The sequence below is a fragment of the Piliocolobus tephrosceles genome, chromosome 5 (assembly GCF_002776525.5).
Source record: "Piliocolobus tephrosceles isolate RC106 chromosome 5, ASM277652v3, whole genome shotgun sequence".
Taxonomy (NCBI): Eukaryota; Metazoa; Chordata; class Mammalia; order Primates; family Cercopithecidae; genus Piliocolobus; species Piliocolobus tephrosceles.
This window is the reverse complement of record NC_045438.1, coordinates 119,140,105-119,165,129: the sequence shown is the minus strand read 5'-3', so window position 1 is coordinate 119,165,129 and position 25,025 is coordinate 119,140,105. Positions and strand designations below refer to the sequence as shown.

General features: G+C 35.6%; 1 protein-coding gene across 3 annotated transcripts in view; it reads right to left on the bottom strand.

Annotated features, from left to right (window-relative positions):
- Window positions 1–6,880: 6,880 nt before the first annotated feature.
- CRISP1 (cysteine rich secretory protein 1) overlaps window positions 6,881–25,025 on the bottom strand; it is a 47,122-nt gene continuing 28,977 nt past the window's right edge. The window contains exons 5-8 of one of the 3 annotated variants that reach the window (XM_023213090.1): window positions 19,155–19,303; window positions 13,574–13,671; window positions 11,105–11,193; window positions 7,121–7,963 (exon numbers count right to left, since the gene is read on the bottom strand). In XM_023213090.1, the coding sequence (XP_023068858.1) occupies window positions 7,836–7,963; window positions 11,105–11,193; window positions 13,574–13,671; window positions 19,155–19,303 (464 nt within the window). In that variant the 3' untranslated portion in view covers window positions 7,121–7,835. Of the gene's footprint in view, window positions 7,964–11,104; window positions 11,194–13,573; window positions 13,672–19,154; window positions 19,304–25,025 lie in introns of all 3 variants that reach the window. The other 2 variants (XM_023213091.1, XM_023213092.1) reach the window with 2 other exon arrangements.

The following is a 25,025-nucleotide window of genomic DNA, read 5'->3' as shown; positions in this document are numbered from 1 at the left end:
GCAGAAGTCTCAACCCCAGAACTACTAACAGGATCAGGCAAAAACTAAAACAAACAAACCAAAACAGAACAAGGAAAGCCTGCTCAACTCAGCCAAAGGATTAAGAAGGGTGAAATAATAAAGAAGAAAAAGAAATTGGCCATAAACTGTCTGACTCCAGAGAGAAAATGAAAAAAACTGTCCACAAAATGCTTGGAATGGCTTCAGCAGAACTGAGCACAGAGGCCTTAACACCTTACAAACTTCTGAAAAATTAGAGCTAATGAAAAAATTTAATAGGCAAAGAGAAACGATATATACCTATGGAAGAAAAACAATTTTAGTGACAGTAGATTTCTCATTTGAAACCACAAAGTTCAGAAGAGAGTGGCATGCTTTACAAGTGCTTGAAAAATAATGATTAACCCTGGATCCTATATCCAGTGAAGGTATACTTCCGGAATAAAGGGAACATAAAGGCATTCTCACATAAAGAAGGGTCAGATAATTGATTTGCAAGCCTACCCTTAAAGAATGGCTAAAGGATGTTTTCTAGAGAAAAATAAAAAGAAATGATGAGAAGTTTTAAAAATTCAGCAAAGAAAGAACGTCAGAATGGATAAAAATAAGGGTTAAATGCAAGAGAAATTTCTCTTCATGATTTTCTTAAAATATTTGTTGGTTGAAGCAAAAATTGTTACACCACACATGGAGATGTTTCGTATATGTAAAGTTAGTACTTAGCTTAAATATATTATTAAAGTGGGAGGGAAAAGTACCTAAATAAAAGTGAGGTTTCTACCCTTCACTCTTAAGTGACAAAATATCAATACAAGTAGACTGTGATAATTTAAGTAGATATATATATTTTTATATGAAGAGTAACCACTAGAAGAAAGTATACAAAGTGGTACACTCAAAAACAGTATAAATTTAAGACAGAAATATTAAAAATGTTCAAATAACTCACAGGAAGGCAAGCAAAGAGAAACAGAGGAATAACAAACAGAGAAACAAATGAAAATAAATAATATGAGGCCAACTTAAGCCTAAATATACTAATAATTTTAAAAAGCACAAAGAGAGAAAATGGTGGAGAGAGTATCAAGAGGGATCATGACATAGTTCAGTAAACAATTGAATTCAAAGCTTGGCCAAAGTGAGAATTCTGCTATGACAACATCATTTAATACATTATATTTAGATATGTACGTGGATACATTTTCAGTGACAGTCATCACAAGACTATCGGGCAAGGGAAATTTCAATGGTATTTGAGTCTTCCTGGATACCTCTGAAGGCATGATGGAGTGGTGGGAATGGTATTAGACTCAGTCCAAAGGAATGGTTAAAATGAGATAAGAACCCCATCGAAGCTCTCACATAGTTTCAGACACAAAGAGAGGTATCAGGGCTCCATACCAGGTCTGTTCTCTAAATTGAAACAAGTCTCACTTAGAAGCTAATTCTCTATCATGGTTCTAACATTCCAATTATTATTTGACAGCTCTATACAATGCTTAGTTTAAGAAGTATTTAAAAATCCTGTTCATAAAATGGTTGGAATGGATGAGAAAGAAAAGAATTTCAAAACCTACATTTCATGTGTATACTTTCCACATTAGAGTCTTCTAATAACTTCCTCTATACTATTTTATGGCATCTAAATTTTGGAATGAGCTATTTTTGTGTAGGATCTCTCTATTACTTTCAAGCTATTTAATAATGAAGTCATGTAAAATTTTGGAGCCTTAGTGTTTACATACATAAAATTGTAATAATAAATCCCACCACAAAAGGCTATATGTAGTTGAAGTGACACTGTATAACTGACACAGTGTAGTAATAACATTCAGCATAATTCTAAACACCTGAATATAGTTACTATTTGAAAAAATGATTTGACATTTACAACCTCAATTCAGAAACCTAAATGCAGTTGAGATTTGCAGAAGCGAAATAATTATCATGCCTCTTCAGAGATAATTTAGCTTTATTTTAAGAACATACACGTTTGGTATGTCTTTTACTAAATAATATTCTCAAGTTTTTGTAATATGATTCATTTATATGCCTAAAGAAGCTCCAATAGTCACAAAATTTTACCAACAAATGTGAAGTTTTTCATACACTGGAGATTTTTACATAAATAATTCATCAAAATTGTTATAGGGTGTTGTACAGATTAAATAAAAGACCAGACATGGTATTTATGGTCCTTTTGTGCCCAAATGTTCTCTTCCAAAAGGGTTGTTAAATGCAGTGTATATTGCTGTGAATGCCATAATACCACCTCATGGTCTTGTTTTGGAAGTACTTTTCTGGAAGGTTTTTGCCTTTAAGTGTAGTGAATTCTGAACTTTACGTTCCGTGAAGCCGGATAAAAACATTTCTATTCCATTTTTACATGAGGCCATTGGTTTCACAATACGAAATTTTCTATATTGCTTCATGATTTTTCTTCCCATAAAAACATGTAGTAACTACATGCTAATATAAGTATAAGGAACATACCACATCCCTACTATGATACAATGGTTTGCTGTATATAATCCCAGAGCTATTCTGGTATCACCATTCCTTTAGCAGTGAGGGAATAGCAGTGCCCTTCCTTATTAAGGAAAACATAGTGTTTACCATGACGTCCCAACTATTTAGGCTTTGAGCACATTTCGAAAGTCCACTATTACCTTGCATGGCAATTATCAGTCTGGACACTTTGAAAGATTTTATTTTTGTTTCCATACACATTTATACAGAATATAGTATATATTGTAGTATTCTTATAATGAAGAGTCAAGAATGTGCTATCTTTGTTAGAGGCATCATTTAGGCTTTCTTTTCAAGTTACCCAGTAATCTAAATCTATTTTGTGCCACCCTGCCCTCCACTGCTATCTGACAACCTAATCAGATTTTTATTCGGAATGTTGATCTTTTCTACCTTTGCTTCACAGATCATCTTGACTTTCATTCATACATGTAAACACACACACACACACACCCAGAGAGAGAGAGAGAGAGAGAAACACATATCTGTTTGGGCTCCTGAGTCTGTGACACTCCACCCCCGACAGTGACCTTGAAATATATCATGAGTTTTCATACTATGAGTAAGTGTGCTACTCTGTCCATAGACCCTGTTGATAAGCTATGGGCATGAGGGTGATGTTGAAGACCATTCTGAAAAATTACACCATTGTTTGCCACACATTTTCTTGGAGATAGCCTATGAAGCTATTTAAGTCACTTAGCCAATATTCTTCTTTAAAGTAAGCATGGTTTCTACTCCCTCTTCCAAGTGATGTGACACATGGTGGATACCCAGGGAACTTTCTTTTGTATCAACTTTCAGGAGAAAGTAGCAGATTTGGGGGAAAATAAAACACACTGAAACTAAAAACAAATACCAGGTATTGGGCTTTGCTTGTAGCTACACTATTGGCCATATTTCTTTAGTGTTCAAATTTACTAATGTTTATGTCCTCATTTGAAACAGGCAAAGATTTGTGCTTCTTGATCACTGAATATATTAATATTTTACAACACTAAGGACTCATTGTTTAATATTTTGTTTTCACTTTCATTCCTCTACTTACTTAAAACGTGTGTCTAAAAAGGTTATCTGCATTTTTTCGAATTATGTAATTTAATCAAATGAAATCAAAGAATTAGATATTTCAAATAACTCACAGCGGTATAAAGTGTTTCCAGTCGTGATGTTAGAAATGTAAAAAATCAGAAAATGTTTGAGTGAAAGGAGGAATGACAGCAACAGAAGAAGTGGATGGGGGAGGGAAAGACTAGATCATGTCATATGTATATAGATTCTATAATTTTGACTTTTAGAAAACTGCATCTCTCATCATAAGAATATAAAAACTTTAATCGTTTTTCTAACCACCTGTCTAGTATTTCGTATCATGGATCATTCCTAATTTACTTAGCTTTTTATTTCTGCACTTAGGTGTATTTTTATAGCATTTGGTTTTCCTTTATTATAAATAATGCTTAAGTAAAAATCTTTTTATAGAGACATATTTTTGCATGTGAGCATTTCAGTATAATACATTCCTTCATGAGAAGCTGACAAAAAAAAGCATGTTTTTTTAATTCACTTGGTATCTTTAAATAGGGGTCTTTCTACAAACTTAGTTCCTACTAATAATGTATAGAAATGGTTGCCTCTTCCACTTCTCTGATGGGTAGATTGTAGCATATAATTAATTTATTCTTATCTGGACAGAAAGATAATCCCAACTATATTTGAAATACATTTTTGTATTATGAAAGAGATAACTTTTCTGTTTAATGTCATGCGTATTTCTGTATCTATTTAGTGGTTTTCTTTTCCTCTGTATTTCTAATGTAACATTTTTCATTATTACCAATCTATAGATTCATTTTTTATATTTATGTAAACATACATAAGCCACACAGATCAACTATGTATTGACCTTTTAAACTAAAATATTTAAAAATTAATCTTAACCTTTCACTTGCTCATTTTTTAAAAAGTTTTCCAGTGAAATTACCATCTTCAAATAAACACTTTCAAGAGTTCATGTCATGATTTTGTTCAAATTACTGCCCTAGTATTTTAATACTGTTTTCCAAACGTTATCTTTCTCATATATAAATATCTTTATCAAAACATACACCTTTTAATTTAATTTTAATTTTGGTGGTCTCTATTGAATAATTATGTTCTGAATGAATTTGGGATAAACTCTATAAAAGCTCTTCTTGCTATTTCCATTATGATTGCACTGTATTACTAAATAATGTGGTGAAATCAGATATTTCTGCTAAATTGAATGTTTTGTTTAATCAAAGGTAGTTTTATACTATAGATTTCTTGAAAACCCCTTTGTTGTATTAATAAATTACTCCATACTTGTTATGTTATTTGGGTTGGGGAAGAGATTGTTCATTTATTACCATAACACGTGTTCACTGCTGAGTTCACAGAAGGAAGAGTCCAGAGAGTGCCGCTCAACTATGTCTGAAGGGCAGAGCTCAGGGATTGGAGTTTGAAGAGAATGAATACTAATGCCGGCTAATAGTTACTGAGCACACTTTAAGCACCAGATACCTTTCTAAGGGTTTTACATACGAACTCATTCAATCCTTAAAACAAACTTATGAAGTAGATTCCGTCTCTTATTATAACTTATGGATGAGGACAAAGAAAAATAATCTTTTTCAAAGTCACAGAGCAAGCACATGTGCCCTGAATTCAAACCAGCTGGGTGACATCTCTGCTCATGCTCTTAATCTTTGTATTATACACCTAGACCTTTTTTTTTTTTTTTACTACTGTGAAAGTACAGACTGCCACTCGATATTGCTTCTGCTTCAAAATTATTTGTTAGTATTTATTCTATATTCAGTAACATTTGGACAGAGGTATAAGACTTTCTGTTTCTTAGAAAGGTGTTGCATAGTAAATAAGAATTCTTTCCACTGTCATCTACAAATAGCTTTTTAAAATGATTTTCTAAACGATATGTGTGATTCTGAAAGCTTCTGAGATAATAGAAGAATGGTGTACATGAGGTCATCCCCCACCCCCAATCTTCTTCATTACGAGGTACTTTTCACATAGTCAATGTGCTCTGAGATACTTTGGGGGGAAATACTTTTTATATTTAACAAATATAATTTATTGTGAAATAAGCCAGCATATTATTTAAACTTGGGTAATGTAGACAAAGTCAAAGATTTGTTACTTGCTTATTTGATTTTCCTAAGACATAGACTTACCTTTCCTCCTCCTTCCCCAACCCTTAAGAAATATTTGAATATGCTTACTCTTATGCAAAGTGGGAAGAGATGTAGTTGGAATGCAAATTTTGAGAAGTATCATGTTAATTTCTAGAGAGAGCATATTGTAGTGTAAGAACACGGTAACACTGCCTACAGTAGACTGCAGGATTAGTTGGTTATCTAGCATGCAAAATTCAGAACTCAGGGCTCTAATTTAATCACTCTAATATCTAATGCTCCCATGGTGAGGTAAGAGAAATCATAATACCTGATAATGCAAAAATGAGTAAAGATTTTCTACAACACATGCACTTAATTTTCTTAGGTAAATTATTATTACTTTGATTTTTGTAATGAGTTCCATTTATTAAGTATTTCAGCTATAAAGTACCATCCTACTTACAGTGTCCCAGGATAAGTTACTGTTCTCCTGATGTTCATATGTCCATGATTATGCTAATGACAATTACTCAAAAGATAGATACAATCAAGTGGATAGATCTAACGAATGTAGTTTAAATAAAAAGTGAGAAAGGGTCTGAAGGATTTACATGGGATAAATGCCCATGGATCTAGATGGAAATACATGGGTCATGTCAAGAGGGGATCATTCTCAAATTGTCCTCTTTTCTTGGAGCCACACAGAATGTTTGTACCTGTGACAAGAACCTCTGTATGATGCAGAATGCGTTTGAGGTATGGCTTTTTTACTTTTGGAAAGTGAGTGATGTCTTTTTTTTTCCAAACACTTTATTAAAATGAGTAAAGAAATATACAAGTAGGTAGAGCTACTTTTTATTAAAATGAGGGTTAATGGGTACAAAAAAAAATAGTTTAAAAGATGAATAATACCTAATATTTGGTAGCACAGCAGAGTGACTATAATAAAAAATAATTTAATTGTATATTTTTAAATGACAAAAAGAGTATAATTGGATTGTTTGTAACAAAAAGGATGAATGATTGAGCTGATGTATACCCCATTTATCCTGATGTGATTATTACACATTGCATATCTGTATCAAAATAAAAAAAAAAATAAAAATAAAAAAATAAAAAAATAAAATGAGTAAAGAAATATACAAGTAGGGTATAACTTTGGTATAATGTTAAAATTTGACCAAATATTTCTTGCCTTCCCTTTCTTCATGTCAAGCCATTCAATATTCCCTAATGCTTCAGTGCATTTTACGTTTGTTGGCCTTAACTGTGCTGTTCCATTGTGTTGAAATAATCATAACCTTTGCAATCCTGTTTACTCAGAAGATGTGTCATTCCACCCTTAAGGCTTTCCTGAATCTCCAAACAAAAGCTATTTATGCTCATCTGGCAATAATAATATGTACCCGTATGTCTTTAGGGACTTGTTTATTTCTCATATTATGCTATTTTCATATTTCTTTTATACTGCCTTTGAAATGAAATGAAACTGTATTCTTTCTGTATATATAAACATACATCTTGTATGCAATCAGTACTGAATACATGTTTTGTTAAATTAATGGCACACGAAGCTTTTTTTATTGTTTCTTGCTTCACAAATGTATATATAGATGTGACAATAAAACAATGAGACATTTAAACTACTTCCAATTAAGTGATATTTACCTTGCAAGATGAGACTGAACTCTGTTTGCTTTGTGGATTCCTTTAATGATTGATTTAAAGTAGAAGTAAAATTTTAAAAGTAAAGAATTATTACTGGATGTTAGTTGCGCAGGGAAGATAATCAGAGTGGCTGAAAATATGGGGAAAGCGGGGGTGGGAGTTCAACCACATAAGACCTACTTTAGCCCAGGTTACTGTTGAGAGACTCAGTTATACCGTAAGTTGAATTATGCCAACTTAAGAACTATAAATTGCATGATTTAAATTTAAGGCAGGTGTTGGACTTGGCCTTTTACTCCAGCACTAAGAAAATTTAGAACAGTGTTACTTCAGGATGTATCGGCACAGGAGTTAAGATCTCCAGCATGATTAAAATCAAATGAAATTTAGCAGAAACTACTGAACTATAGCAAAAGATAAGATCCAACAGACATCTTCTCCTCATCGTCACAGCACAGAACTGATGAAAATAACAAAGACCTATTTTATCTCCGTGTCACACAGACAAGTGGCTTTACAGAACAGGTTAGTTGTCGAGTGGTTGCATCCAAGATAATGGACTTGTAAGTCACAGTCGGAGTATTCATCATAGTAGATACAGGGGTTAGCTGAAAGAAAATAGTATGGTTTTACAACACAACCTTTTGAAAATCACATTTGCTGAGGAAAGAGATCATCTTATTAAAGACACAAAGAAATTTTTATTAAAAATAGCTAACTCAATTTCATTAGCATAAGCTAACTAAATCCGAATGCAAAACAGGTGATAAGATCATATTTGAAAGAAAAAGGTAAAATTTTTGTCTTTGTATAAAACAGGTTTTTTATCACAATTTTTCAAATCCAGTATAAACAGATTGGAGAGGAATCATTTTTTAAATTACATTGTCATTTTGAAAGTATTAACTATGCCATTGCAATATAAAATATTCACACTATTTTGTCTAATTATCTAATGCTACATTATTTATTGGTTAAAGGTTTGCTTTGGATTATTAAAAGTGATGTATATCCAATGGAAAATGGAATTAAAAACCACATATAGGATGGCACCCACCCACCCAGAAGTTATCTCGATTAACATTCTAGTGATTTTTCTCACCTTGCTCTATCCCATGGATGTGCACGCACCTATATTCTGGTACATACAGAGGCAGAAATGCACACAAAATTCTCCAATCACAATGAAGATACCCAACATTTTAAATTTGTGGCAATAGCACCAAAAAGTTTACTAAAATAGTTTTTAACCTGAATTCTCTATCACAAATAACAAATGGATCTATTTGTCTCTCTATAAAGGCAAGAATAACAATAATTTAATTCCCTCTCTCTTTTAAGATTTTCTGACCTTATCATGCAGTCCTGAATTTGAATCTTGATAATTTGGTGGTCAATTTAAATTTTTCCATTATATTTCTTCTCTTTCAATTATAAAGTTTGACCATTGCATGAAATTTATAACAATCTTATAAATTTTAAATTTACATTTATGTCTTACTGTTTATTATTTTAGTCAATATCTTTCTACGCTACATACATTTTCCCTTCCTAAATTGTTAAACTTATTCACCTTTCAGGAACTTGGAGAATAACTACAGTAGATTTATCAAGGTGCAACAAGGAAATGAAATGTGGATGTTATATTACTCCTGAGCAATTGTATATTTGATAGTGTATCTCTGCTTCTTTTTCCTATAATCAGCAATTTGCTAAAGTCATTACTCCTTTTTGAAAAAATCAATTACCTATCATTATCCTACTTTATTCTCTTATGTAATATTCTGGTGAAATATGACTATCAATGGATTTGTTTTCTTTAGAGGTAACACTTTTTTCTTTGAATCTGTAAGATTATCAATGGATTTTTTTTTTCTTTAGAGGCAACATATTTTTTTCTTTGAACCTATAAAGTGTTGTAATCCATTGTTTTCTTTTATCTGTTGTTATTAATTTATATACTTTCCTAATATTATAAGTAAGAATTATTATTTTTTATAAATTTCATTTGAATTGCATTAAATGATTTATATCTGCATATTTAGGTCTTACATTTTTAGCATTGTTTGTGCCCAATATGTTCAATTGTTAAGTTCATATATTTCTTTAATAGCTCTCACTTCCTCAAACTCTTACAGGTAAAGAAAAGGCTTATGATATACATCATCTATGTAATAGAATCAATCTTCTTGAGTAACATTTCTCTTTCCTACTCTTCTTTTACTTCTATTAAATTGTTATACCACTACAGACATTGTTTTTCTCACCTAGATTCTAAAAATCTACTAAATTGCCATCCCTTCTCCCCCTAAGGCATAGATAATTGGTTGATTTTTTTTTTTTTTTTTTGATGGGGAGGAAACTCTCTCCAACTACATTGTTTTTCCAGAAATGGGGTATAAAAAGTGAAGTGGATACAGAGAAAGAGAGAGGGAGACAGACAGAGAAGTAAATAAATTAAAAGAGAAGAGAAATGAGAGAAAGGTAAAAGGAGGAAGAAGAATCCATTTTCTTTCTTACTTTAATGAGCTCACTTGGACTCGGGAAGGGGAACATCACACAATGGGGCCTATCATGGGGAGGGGGGAGGGGGGAGGGATTGCATTGGGGAGTTATACCTGATATAAATGATGAATTGATGGGTGCTGACGAGTTGATGGGTGCAGCACACCAACATGGCACATATATACATATGTAACAAACCTGCACGTTATGCACATGTACCCTAGAACTTAAAGTATAATAAAAATAAAAAAAAATAAAAAATAAAAAATAAAAAAACAACAACAACAACGACAACAAAATCCACAACTGAGCCAATGGTCAAACTACAGCCTAACTCTAGATGGAATCCCTATACCGCAGCCCAAACTATAAGGCTTGTCCTGGTTCTACCTCATGAAACAATGACAGGCAGGGGAAAAAAAAAAAAAAAAAAGCAAATAGAGTAACCTGATTAGGTGAAGAAAAATAAGTGACCTTTCAAGTTGGAGGTCACAGGATATTTTTCTTAGGTTTATTTTTTTCTCCACAGACTTATTACTAATATAATTTATCTTAATCAAGATTATTCCTAGGAATTAAGAAATTATAGTTGCAGGTAGGCTTTAAAAAGTGAAATTTGGCTATCTAAGTAAATAAACAAAAAGGCACCCATTTGGCTACAACTTCACCTTAGGTAAGATTTATTCAAGAAATTGAAAAAAAAAAGAGGCTATAAGGAATGTAAGGACTAATGTGAGCATCAGCTAACTTTTTAGGTGGTTCACAGGAACAAAAGAAGAATAACGATCACTCAGTAAAAATTTCATGCCATAATAAGTGGTCGGGCAACCTGAGTAATCATGGAGCGGCAAGCAATTGGAGAACATCGGTAAACTGAAAGCAACAAGCCTAAATAATGAGCTGCAATAAGAGGGCCCAAGAACATTTTAGAGAGCAGAGAAAAATCTACACTTACTTCAATATTTTATCTAGGTTGACCTTAATTAAGTATTTTAATCTATCGGGTGGGAACTCGAGTTCTCAGACCTAGACTTTGTGATTTCCTTTGCCACGGGTTAAATCAACGGTCTTCAGTCACTCTGGCAACTGGGGAGGGGTAAGCAGAAATAATTTGTGTATTTTCTTTGGTATGAATGAGATGAAAGCTGTACAAAAGTGCAATGTTTTTCAATGCTTAATTTAAAAGATGTATGGTTCCCAGACCAATGGGTTAACTGTAAACAAACAGAATGTAGAAAACTTACTGCAAAGTTTGTCTTCACAGTTATTTGGGCAGGCTTCACATGGGACACCCGTCTTATAAGGTTCATTCTTTGTTTCAGGATTATTTCCCCTTGAATAAAAAAAAGTGATTTCATAAAACTCATCTTTGAAAAATGCATATAAAATTTTACTCACAGTGTACAACCAATTTTAAAAACAAATTGTGCAAATATTTTTGTAAAGAAGAGTGATAATTTTTAAAATGGGTGTAAGATTTCCAGTCTTAGAGCTATAATTTTTTTTTTAGCACATAGAACCAATAAATGTGAGTGACATGAAAATATTTTTCAGGCAATGTGCACATCTCGTTGGACAGTCAAGTCCTAACAGTACTTGGGAACTTTGGGTACCCTCGAGTATAAGCAAGAGCACTCACAAGCAAGAGAGCTTTACAGCCAATTACAACAGAACACTATTCTTCATTAATACCTATAAGGACTTGGTCAACCATCATTTAAAAGGGCATGATTCTTACCAATGTTAAGAAGAAAGTCTCAAGTGAGGCAAGTTAGAGAGGTTCTAACTCCATCTTGCACTATGTTATAAGAAATTTTTCACATGTTAATGTCTTTTGTTGAAACAGATGGTGTATATAAAAGATGAAAGTACATCAGCATGGATAAAACTAAAGTGTTGGGGTGTGGGAAAGAAAGTAGATAAGAAGTTCTAGTTCTGGACTAACTTGAAACTTTTGAAAAGACAGGCAGGGCTCAATGACTTATCCTGTAATCCCAGCATTTTGGGAGGGCAAGGTGGAAGGATTACTTGAGCCCAAAAGTTCGAGATAAGCCGAGGCAAAAAAAAAAAAAAAAAAAAAGCAGCTTCATATCTACCAAAAAAAAAAGAAAAAAAAATTAGTCAGGCCTGGTGGCGCATGCCTGTAGTTTCAGGTACTTGGAAGACTGGGGTGGGAGGATAGCTGGAGCCCAGAAGGTCAATGCCGCATTGAGCTATGTTGACACCTCTGTATTCCAACCTGGGTGACAGAACAAGGCCCTATCTCAAAAGGAAAAACAAAACAGAAAAGACAATTCTTACCTGTGTATGTCTAAAAACACAATGTAGATAGTATCTGCTTCTAAAGTAATACAACTTAAAAAAGTAAATGTTCTGGTTTTAAAAAACCTTTTTTAATCTGGTATTTGTTTATCTGAGCTGCTAAAATTTCACTTTGAAAAGAAGATTATTACTAAATTCAGTAAGAGATTTAGTCAGAGACTTGGACTAATCTTCAACCAAGAAAATTCCCCTATCATAGCTCTCCATGTTTTATACTTTTCTTTTTTGGAGCAGTTGAAGTTCACTGCAGACCACCAACCCTTGAAAATACATTTTGCAAACCATGTGTTGTAGGGGCAAAGAGATTTTATTGTCTTCAGCGCAATTTATATATAACTCAGATAGAGTTATTATATGATGATATTACACTCTAAATCAATGGTGATAGTGGAGGCACCACTGCAAATGTGACGTACGGCAGTGTATTTTCAAATCAGTCATGTTCATTGATTTATATTGAACATCTAGTGTTGTGCTACATACATGGGAGACAGTGGTTGAGCACAACTCATTGAGCTAACATTACGGAGGAAAGACTTATGTGTTAATCTAAGAAATACATGTAGCTGAAGGAGATGCATAATGGCGTCACTGACTTTTATCAGCAGAAGTGATATTGAACTGGCATTTGTAGTCAAATATCAGGCAGTTCTAGCCAACTCTGAACAATCTTCTCTTTTCTGATAATCATCACTGGAGCCACACAGATGGGCCCTGCAGTCATCTTTGTCTTACTTGATCTTGTGTCATAATCACAGTTGATAGGAGAAGAAGGTGGAGCAGACCCTTACTGAAACAATCAGATTAAGTTTTCTAGGAATTGCAACTAGCATCTGTGGTAGAATCTGTAACATGTGAATTTCATTTTTAAAGAGAAGACATACATCAACTTTTTTACTAGATAGCTAAGTACAGAGAAAGATACTTGGCTCTTTCCATTTGTTTCCTTGTTAAGACACCACTGCATGCCTGTCCTTTTGGTCTAACAATACTCTTGTTTTGTTGAAGTAAATGTCCTCATTTCTTTGCTTAACTAAATTTGTTTCTCTTATATAATAATTACCTGAAGAATCAATGACACATAGGAAGACTGCTGGTAAAATGCTCTGAAAATATATTGGAGTTTTTTTTTTTAATAAGAGAAAATACAGTCAAAAGAATAAAATAATATGTAACTAAATATGTGCTTTCACATAAATAGGAAGTAGCCAAGACTCAAACTACAGATTGTATAACCATTCATCTTTGAAGGACATCTCAGTTATTTCCAGCTCTTGCCTATTATGAATACAGTGGCTATAAACATTTGTGCACACACAAAAAACAAAGTTTGAAAAACTAGATTAGGTTACTTTAGGGGGTTATATATTTTAAAAACTAATAATACATACTCATGACAATAGTGACAAACATAGAAATATCGAGGTGATCCTTTGTGGCGGCATGATGCAATGGCACAGCCAATCAGGTAAGACGTGGCCCAAACAATCTGCAATGATAAAGAGTTGTTTTACTGCAGATTAGATATTTTGCTAAATGACCATAATATCAATATAGTCATCCATGATTAAAAGTTAACATGTTGCTTTTGGGTTTACTTTGGATATGGCTTAACAAGAAGTCATAGAAACAAAAGGACTCCTACATGTCTAGATACCATACATGCATATACACACACATAGCTGCACACAATGCAAACCAGGTGGAGAAAATCAGCTGACAGGGGAGGGTGACTTGATGATCGGCATTGTCTCTATTTATGGTCAGTTTTTCTTTCTGAAAATAAGTAGGGCTTCTAGATGTAATTTCTAATTTTAAAAAATCCCAATGTTCATTTTCTCTGAGATAGGAGAGATGGATAGAGAGAGGGTAAAGATACAGAAGGTAGTGTTGATCATTTTGTTATGAACAGGCTGATGTTCAAAGGAAACTTGAGTGTTGCCTTTCTGGACATGGGCTGTACATGGCTGTGCATAGGACTGTTTCTCTGATCGTATCCAGTGTACTCACGGCTGATCAGAACTCTATGTCGACTCTCCATGACTCATTCTTATTGGAACGAAACATGAGAGGCTGTCTTCAATGCTGGCTCATTCTCCCTTTCTCATCAAACTTATGTGGACGAGATAACTTATCAGTTTACATAATGAAGGCTGCTTGGTGATTATATAAAAATGAAACCTTGGAAGAAACTTTTCTTATTGGTCAGTGAACAGGCATACTGTAGAGTACTGAGTTTGTTTTTGAGGAATAGTGAGCCAGGTTTAAATTCCATCATTTACTTTTTGGGTAGGTTGTACTTAGAAGTTTGTTTTATGCCTCTGAGTTTCATTTTCTCAGCTGTAAAATGGGATACAGCAATGTTGTCCTCTACATCATCAGTGAAAGGTAGGATTAAACATTCAAATATTTAAGTGGTTCAAAAGGAGATGTTTTCAGTAAGTGTGATTGCTCCCACTTGCCGCTGCCCCACATGAGCCTGGGTAGCTTTCTTACGGTCCTATAGACTTTCCTCACATTTCTGTTCATGTTCTTGATTCCAGAACATGTTTGTTATGACTCTTTTAGATAAAATATTGTTTTCTCTTTACAAAGAGAGTCATGCATGAGTGCCAATCTCTCCACACCATATGGCTTTTAATTTTCTGCTGCTAACCTAGGCTTTTACTAAAACTATTGCTCTATCTGGGCATAAAAATTTTTATAATGTAGATTCTTTGTTTGCAGGTTCTTGCTAACATTTTCTACCAATGAGTATTTTCCATAAGAGACCCTGTTGAATTCAGACTCTAATGGAGCACATAACCTGAAACATGATTTTAATAAAAATGCAGCTGAACATCTATTTTGCTATGTTCCCTCTGTATGTTAATTGGTAATAAGATTATTGAACTTAATTTATTCGTTTATTCCTTTAACTCATAGCAAAGAAAAATTGAAACTGAAACTTTTTTCATTAGGTCTTCAGACACAAATGACTTTAGAAAAAGAACTTTTATTTTACAAAATTTTTCATGAACGTACTAATGTATTTATACAAGGCTACAGAAAATGTCGGAAAATGTCTGGAAAAGCCTTGTGGTATATTCCCCCACTGGGCCTGCTGTCACGGGCTTACTGACCTTCACATTAACATTTTTGTTGTTCAGTTGATTCTGCTTAGAACCCTATATTTTGCTCCTTGCCCTTCCCTGCCCTCAGCTGCTTCTGATTTTTAGAACACTAGGTAAAATGGAGTTCCCATCTCTCCAATGCATATGAAAGATTAAGAGCTGTGTAAAGACCACTGGACTAGGATTCAGATCTGGATTCTAGTCCTCACTCCTCCATTTGCGAGCCATCAAAAGAATCCATAACTGGTGGAATGTAAAATATTTCTATATTCTATTGCATTAAATTTTAAGCAAATGAAAGCAAATTTCTTTGATTTCATTGTCTTCATTCCTTGGCAACAGGAAATGAGAGAAATCATTTTGATAAAACATGTTCTATTTTGAAAGTGACAATGATTCACTTTGAAGGAGACAAATCAAGATTATCTGAAGGTGACAGAATTCAGTTAATATACCACAGCAATGAGATAATGCTTTTGCGATAAAATTAGTGTGTTAGTTGACTTATATAGGAAATAGAAGGTTTGAATCAAGGCCACAAATTTGTTAGATTTTTAGCTTTCTAGATATTCACTGTATTTTTATCCTCTAATCCTTTGATAAGGTAAATTATATGATTAAGTAGTTTAATGTTAAGATACTCCCGGATTCCTGCCACATACCCTTTGTGTCTAAGTGTATCAATCTTAAAAGAAAATGCTATTTACTAGTGTTTTATTTAGGATTTCTGCATTGATTTCTGTGATTATGCTTCTTTTTTAATATGCTCTATCTTCATTGGCTTTTAACATCAAATTTAAGTAGGCTTTATTTCAAGTGGATTTTATTTTATGAAACTTACCAATGGGCACATGTGAGAATATAGTGAAAGGAAGCAATCTTTAAGCCAGAAGGAGAATCCTCTCAAGAAACTAACCATGCTGGCACTCTGATCTTGGACTTTCAGGCTTTGTGAATTCAAGAAAATAAATTTCTGTTGTTTAAGTCATTCAGCAATGTGATATTTTGTTACGGTAGGCTAAGAACACTAAAACAGATTTTGGTATCAAGAACTGAGATGCTGCTTCAACAAATATCTAAAAATGTGGAAGCAGCCTTGGAATTGGGTAATGGGTAGAGACCGGGAGTTTTAAGTGCATGCTATAAAAAGTGTAGATTGCTTGGAAGGGACTGGTGATAGAAATAAGAGCATTAAAGTATATTTTGTTGTGGTCTCAGATATAAATAAGGGACATGTTCTTGGAAATTGGAAGAAAGGGACTCTTTGTTATAAAGCAGCAAACAAAATGGCTGCTGCCTTGTCTTCTAGTGTTTGTGGAAGGCAAAAGTTGTGAACAACAAACGTGGAAATTTAGCTGAGGAGATTTCAGAGCAAAGGGTTGAAGGAGTGGTTTGGTTTCTCCTCACCACTTACAGTAAACTACAAGAGGAGAGAAAGAAATTGAAGAAATATTTATGCAAGGACGAACCAGAACTTGAAGATTTACACGATCATTAGCCCATCTATATTACAGAAAATGAGAAAGTATTTTCCAAAGAGAACCCTAATGTCGCTGAACAACCATTAGATAAAGATACTGTGGATATGATTTATGGATTCAATCATACATCTCAGCAGAAGTAGACGTGTGATTATACAGTGGAGGTACTGCCAGTTTGAACTAAAGTGGACAGAGAAAACAGACCCAAGTGATGGAAGGCTGTCAGACTTCTTAGACTCTTCAGAAAGAATGATGGAGATAGTTCATTGTAAACATGCATTATCCTTCAAGAAAAGGGAAGAATGACTCCCCAAATGTTTCAGAGATCATGATGGCTGCCATTCCCATTACAGGTCCAGGGCGCAAGGCTGCTTCCTACTTAGCTTCAAAGAGTATTGTCCCTTCAGGTGATCTCTGAAAGCAGCCATGTTAGCAGGGCCTCTTCAGAGAGTCATTTGATGAGGTTGCCTCACTGAGCTAAAGGGAAAAGGCTGCCCACAGAGCCATGGGTGATGCTGCCTCCAAGTTGGCCAAGAGTGCAGAGCATCAAACCAAAGAGAATTATTCTCAAGCCTTACTATCATATGGAATTTCTTTTGCAAAGTTTTGGATTTGCCTGGGACCCATTACTGCTTCCTTTTCTATTTCTTTTTTGAAATGAGAATATCTATCCTATGCCTGTTTGTCTATTGTACTATGGAAACATATAACTTTTCTTGTTTCATGGGTTCACTGCAGGCAAGAAATTTTACCTCTGGATGAATCACACCTTGAATCTCATGCATTTAGATAATATTTAGATGAGACTTTGGGCCTTAGACTTTAGAGTTGATGCTGGAATAAATTAAAAATTTGAGGGCTCTTGAGATAGAATGAATCTATTTTGCATGTGAAGAGAAAATAAATTTGTTGGGGGGGGGCAATGGTACAATGTTATGAGCTGAATTGGTCCCCCAAAATTCATATTCTGTACCCCTAACTTCCATCCAGTGTAGCTGTTTTTGAAAATAGAGTTTCTAAGGAAATAATTAAGATTAAATAAAGTCATATGACTTGGGCCCTGTTCCAGTAGGATGTGTCCTTATACGAACAGATGCTAGACAGCTTGCTCTTATGGTCTCTCTTGTCTCTGTCTCTATCCTTGATTCTCTCTGGCTCCACTTTTGCACTGGGAAAAAGCCATGTTAGGACATTATGAGAAGGTGTCAGGCAGAAAGCTTTCACTAGAAACTGACTATGCTCTATTAAGATCATAGACTTCTAGGATCCAGAATGTGGGAAAATAAATTTCTGTTGTTTAATCCACCCAGCTGTGGTATTTTGTTATGGCATCCTAAGCAGACTAACAGAGCAAAGATGTGAAGAAATTGCAAATTTTGTAAATTGCTGGTGGGAATATAAAACGGTGCAGCTGCAACAGAAAATATAATAGTACTCCAGTTTTTCAAATAATAAACATAGTATTCACATATGATCCAGTAATTCCTCTCCTTGGCATATGGCCAAAACAATTGAAAGCGAGCACTCAAACAGATATTTTCACACCAATGTTTAAAGCAGTATTATTCACAATAGCTGAAAAAAATGGAAACAACTCAAATGCCCATCAGAACAGACAAGCAAAAGGTGATATACACATACAGTGAAATACTATTTAGCCTTTAAAAAAGAATGCAATTCTGACACATGCTACAACATGGATGAACATAGATTTAATATATTATGCTGAGTGAAATAAAGCAGACACAAAAGGACAAATATCATATAATTCCAAAGTTATGAGGTACTTTGAGTAGTGAAATTGCTCACAGAGACAGAAAGTAGAGTGGTGGTTGCCAGAGGTTTGGGGGAGGAATGGAAGGTATTGTTTAATGAGTACAGAGTTTCGGTTTGGGAAAATGACAATATTCTGGTGATGGGGTTGCACAACCATTTGAGTGGACTTATTACCACTGAACATTCATGCCACATTAATGCTGAACATGAAACCATTTAAAATGGTTAAAATGATAATTTTTAAAATGTATATTTTACCACAATAAAACTAAAGTTAGAAATCAGGGATTTCCCTGTATTTTAAGGTGCCATTATTTTCACTTTTAAAATACTACCAATATCAAATTAGATTGACATCTTATGATTTTGTGAGTTCCTGGAAAATCTGGTGAGTAAAGAAGGAAACTGAGAAGTTAGGCATCTTCTCTAAGCCATATTTTGAACAGAACAATTCCTTCTATTCCAAATTATAAGAGGAACTCAGTAAATTCAGTAAAGATTGCCATAAGAAGGTAGAATGATTTTCGGTTGTTTCTCACTTATGTTTCCACACACATGCTTATCTCTTAAACAATGTGCATGTTTGCCAGCACACAGGTTACCTGAGTGTACTGGTCAGTACTTATGTCATCATCCGTTGTTGTCCATTGTCCATGTTTGAAATTTTTAGACTCACTGTACCAGACTCCAATTACACTGGACCATGATACAGGATAAGATGTCATATGCATATTTTCTCCGCAAAAGGTATCTGAAATGAGAAAACAGGCTGAGTCATACTCTGAACAAATGAGAAATAGTATACAAGGAGACTTTCTTCATTTTTATTTTGTGAATGGTTCACTGATCATCTTGACAACATCTTCTGAGAGGGAGTAAAATCTGTTGTATCCCTGCTGAAAGCCTTCTTTCTCATTGATGAATGAGCATGTGGTACTCAAGTTTGGTGAAAAGTTGATAGTAGGTGATGAACACATTTTGAAATCAAATCAATCAACATTTCAGTCTCTGCTGCTTCCAAGCTGCTTTAGATAGGTGAAACCAAATCTGAGAAGCCTAAGAGTTTTAACAGGGTCTATGGCTTAAAAGAAGCTACACACAGGTGTTCACAATACAAAGATGTTGAATGATCATTTGTTTATTTAGCCATTCATGTATGGTGTGGGCTTTTGATTGAACATGGTATTCAGGAGTATCTGCCTTTTCTTAAGGCAGGCAGGAACCACTTTGCTATTTCACTGCTCAAAAGCATTGGACTAAGATTCTAAGTATTCTGTAGATACAAATGTGAGTTAGCATTTTTAAAACATCTTAATTTTAAAAAGATTCTCATGTTAAAATATAATGTGTATTCCTGAGTGAAGGTGATATAGTTTGGATGTCCCCTCCAAATCTCATGTTGAGATGTAATCCCAGTGTTGAAGGTGGGGCCTGGCTGGAGATGTTTACCTCACAGTAATGGATTCCTCAAATAACTCAGTGCTGTCTTCATAATGGTGAGTGGGTTCTCAAGAGATCTGGTTGTTTAAAAGTGCGTGGCACCCCTTAACTCTCTCTCTCTTGCTCCCTCTCTCACCACGTAAGACACTTGCTCCCCCTTCACCTTCTGCCATGATTGTAAGCTTCCTAAGGTCTCACCAAAAGCCAGGTAGATGTGGGTGCCATGGTTCCTGTACAGCCTGCAGAGTTATGAGCTAATTAAATCTCTTTTTAATAAATTACCCAGGCTCAGGTATTTCTTTATAGCAACACAAAAACAGTGTAACACAGAAGTAATAATGTTTTTTTAAAATTTATTTCCTGGAAACTAGCAGTAAGTTACCTAATCTATATGCTTTAAGATGGGCTTGGGAGGGTGGAGCAAGATGGCCGTATAGGAACAGCTCCAGTCTCCAGCTCCCAGCGTGAGCGACACAGAAGATGGGTGATTTCTGCATTTTCAACTGAGGTACCAGGTTCATCTCACTGGGGAGTGCCAGACTATCAGTGCTGGTCAGCTGGTGCGGACCGACCAGTGAGAGCTGAAGCAGGGCGAGGCAACGCCTCACCTGGGAAGTGCAAGGGGGAAGGAAATCCCTTTTCCTAACCAAGGGAAACTGAGACACACAACACCTGGAAAATCGGGTAACTCTCACCCTAATACTGTGCTTTACCAAGGGTCTTAGCAAAGGGCACACCAGGAGATTTTATCCCACATCTGGCCCGGAGGGTCCCACACCCAGGAGCCTCCCTCATTGCTAGCACAGCAGTCTGCGATCTAATTGCAAGGCAGCAGCGAGGCTGGGGGAGGGGCGCCCGCCATTGCTGAGGCTTCAGTAGGTAAATGAAGCCGAAGCCGCTGGGAAGCTCAAACTGGGTGGAGCCCACAGCAGCTCAAGGAGGCCTGCCTGTCTCTGTAGACTCCACCTTTGGGAACAGGGCACAGCTGAAAAAAAGAAGCAGAAACCTGTGCAGATGTAAATGATCCTGTCTGACAGCTTTGAAGGGAGCAGTGGATCTCACAACATGGTGGTTGAGATCTGAGAAAGGACAGACTGCCTGCTTAAGTGGGTCCCTGACCCCTGAGTAGCCTAACTGGGAGACATCCCCCACGAGGTGCAGACTGACACCCCACACCTGGCACAGCAGGGTACACACCCGAGATGAAGCTTCCAGAGCAATAATCAGACAGGAACACTCACTGTTCAGCAACATTCTATCTTCTGCAGCCTCTGCTGCTGACACCCAGGCAAACAGGGTCTGGAGTGGACATCAAGCAATCTCCAACAGACCTGCAGCTGAGGGTCCTGACTGTTAGAAGGAAAACTAACAAACAGAAAGGACACCCACACCAAAACCCCATCAGTACCGTCACCAACATCAAAGACCAAAGGCAGATAAAACCACAAAGATGGGGAAAAAGCAGGGCAGAAAACCTGGAAATTCAAAAAATAAGAGCGCATCTCCCCCTCCAAAGGAATGCTGGAAATTGCCAGCAACGGATCAAAGCTGGCATGGAAAATGACTTTGTCAAGTTGAGAGAAGAAGGATTCAGTTGATCAAACTTCTCAGAGATAAAGGAGGAACTACGTAACCAGCACAAAGAAACTAAAAATCTTGAAAAAAGAATGGAAGAATGGATAACTAGAATAATCAATGCAGAGAAGGCCATAAATGAACTGACAGAGATAAAAACCATGACAAGAGAAATACGTGACAAATGCACAAGCTTCAGTAACCGACTCGATCAACTGGAAGAAAGAGTATCAGCGATTGAAGATCAAATGAATGAAATGAACTGAGAAAAGAAGTCTAGAGAAAAAAGAGGAAAAAGAAATGAACAAAGCCTTCAAGAAGTATGGGATTATGTGAAAATAGCAAATCTATGTCTGATTGGGGTGCCTGAAAGTGAGGGGGAAAATGGAACCAAGTTGGAAAACACTCTTCAGGATGTCATCCAGGAGAACTTCCCCAACCTAGTAAGGCAGGCCAACATTCAAATTCAGGAAATACAGAGAATGCCACAAAGATACTCCTTGAGAAGACCAACTCCAAGACACATAATTGTCAGATTCACCAAAGTTGAAATGAAGGAAAAAATGTTAAGGACAGCCAGAGAGAAAGGTCGAGTTACCCACAAAGGGAAACCCATCAGAATAACAGCAGATCTCTCGGCAGAAACTCTACAAGCCAGAAGAGAGTGGAGGCCAATATTCAACACACTTAAAGAAAAGAATTTTCAACCCAGAATTTCATATCCAGCCAAACTAAGTTTCATAAGTGAAGGAGAAATAAAATCCTTTACAGACAAGCAAATGCTTAGAGATTTTGTCACCACCAGGCCTACCCTATGAGAGATCCTGAAGGAAACACTAAACATGGAAAGGAACAACCAGTACCAGCCATTGCAAAAACATGCCAAAATGTAAAGACCATCGATGCTAGGAAGAAACTGCATCAACTAATGAGCAAAATAACCAGCTAACATCATAATGACAGGATTAAATTCACACATAACAATATTAACCTTAAATGTAAATGGGCTCAATGGTCCAATTAAAAGACACAGACTGGAAAATTGGATAAAGAGTCAAGAACCATCAGTTTACTGCATTCAGGAGATGCATCTCACATGCAGAGACACACATAGGCTCAAAATAAAGGGATGGAGGAAGATCTACCAAGCAAATGGAAAACAAAAAAAAAAAGCTGGGGTTGCAATCCTAGTCTCTGACAAAACAGACTTTAAACCATCAAAGATCAAAAGAGACAAAGAAGGCCATCACATAATGGTAAAGGGATCAATTCAACAAGAAGAGCTAACTATCCTAAATATATATGCACCCAATACAGGAGCACCCAGATTCATAAAGCAAGTCCTTAGAGACTTACAAAGAGACTTAGATTCCCATACAATAATAATAGGAGACTTCAACACCCCACTGTCAACATTAGACACATCAATGAGACAGAAAGTTAACAAGGATATCCAGGAATTGAACTCAACTCTGCACCAAGTGGACCTAATAGACATCTACAGAACTCTCCACCCCAAATCAACAGAGTATACATTCTTCTCAGCACCACATCGCACTTATTCCAAAATCGACCACGTAGTTGGGAGTAAAGCACTCCTCAACAAATGTAAAAGAACAGAAATTATAACAAACTGTCTCTCAGACCACAGTGCAATCAAACTAGAACTCAAGACTAAGAAACTCAATCAAAACTGCTCAACTACATGGAAACTGAACAACCTGCTCCTGAATGACTACTGGGTACATAACGAAATGAAGGCAGAAATAAAGATGTTCTTTGACACCAATGAGAACAAAGATACAACATACCAGAATCTCTGGGACACATTTAAAGCAGTGTGTAGAGGGAAATTTATAGCACTAAATGCCCACAAGAGAAAGCAGGAAAGATCTAAAATTGACACTCTAACATCACAATTAAACGAACTAGAGAAGCAAGAGCAAACACATTCAAAAGCTAGCAGAAGGTAAGAAATAACTAAGATCAGAGCAGAACTGAAGGAGATAGAGACACAAAAAACCCTCCAAAAAATCAATGAATCCAGGAGTTGGTTTTTTGAAAAGATCAACGAAATTGATCGACCACTAGCAAGACTAATAAAGAAGAAAAGAGAGAAGAATCAAATAGATGCAATAAAAAATGATAAAGGGGATATCACCACCGACCCCACAGAATTACAAACTACCATCAGAGAATACTATAAACACCTCTACGCAAATCAACTAGAAAATCTAGAAGAAATGGATAATTTCCTGGACACTTACACTCTCCCAAGACTAAACCAGGAAGAAGTTGAATCCCTGAGTACACCAATAGCAGGCTCTGAAATTGAGGCAATAATTAATAGCCTACCAACCAAAAAAAGTCCAGGACCAGACGGATTCACAGCGGAATTCGACCACAGGTACAAGGAGGAGCTGGTATCATTCCTCCTGAAACTATTCCAATCAATAGAAAAAGAGGGAATCCTCCCTAACTCATTTTATGAGGTTAACATCATCCTGATACCAAAGCCTGGCAGAGACACAACAAAAAAAGAGAATTTTAGACCAATATCCCTGATGAACATCAATGCAAAAATCCTCAATAAAATACTGGCAAACCAAATCCAGCAGCACGTCAAAAAGCTTATCCACCAAGATCAAGTGGGCTTCATCCCTGGGATGCAAGGCTGGTTCAACATACCCAAATCAATAAATGTAATCCAGCATATAAACAGAAGCAAAGACAAAAACCACATGATTATCTCAATAGATGCAGAAAAGGCCTTTGACAAAATTCAACCGCCCTTCATACTAAAAACTCTCAATAAATTTGGTATTGATGGAATGTATTTCAAAATAATAAGAGCTATTTATGACAAACCCACAGCCAATATCATACTGAATGGGCCAAAACTGGAAGCATTCCCTTTGAAAACTGGCACAAGACAGGGATGCCCTCTCTCACCACTCCTATTCCACATAGTGTTGGAAGTTCTGGCTAGGGCAATCAGGCAAGAGAAAGAAATAAAGGGTAAGTCAAATTGTCCCTGTTTGCAGACGACATGATTGTATATTTAGAAAACCCCATCGTCTCAGACCAAAATCTCCTTAAGCTGATAAGCAACTTCAGCAAAGTCTCAGGATACAAAATTAATGTGCAAAAATCACAAGCATTCTTATACAGCAGTAACAGACAAACAGAGAGCCAAATCATGAATGAACTTCCATTCACAATTGCTTCAAAGAGAATAAAATACCTAGGAATTCAACTTACAAGGGATGTGATGTGAAGGAACTCTTCAAGGAGAACTACAAACCACTGCTCAGTGAAATCAAAGAGGACACAAACAAATGGAAGTACATACCATGCTCATGGACAGGAAGAATCAATATCATGAAAATGGTCATACTGCCCAAGGTAATTTATAGATTCAATGCCATCCCCATCAAGCTACCAATGAGTTTCTTCAC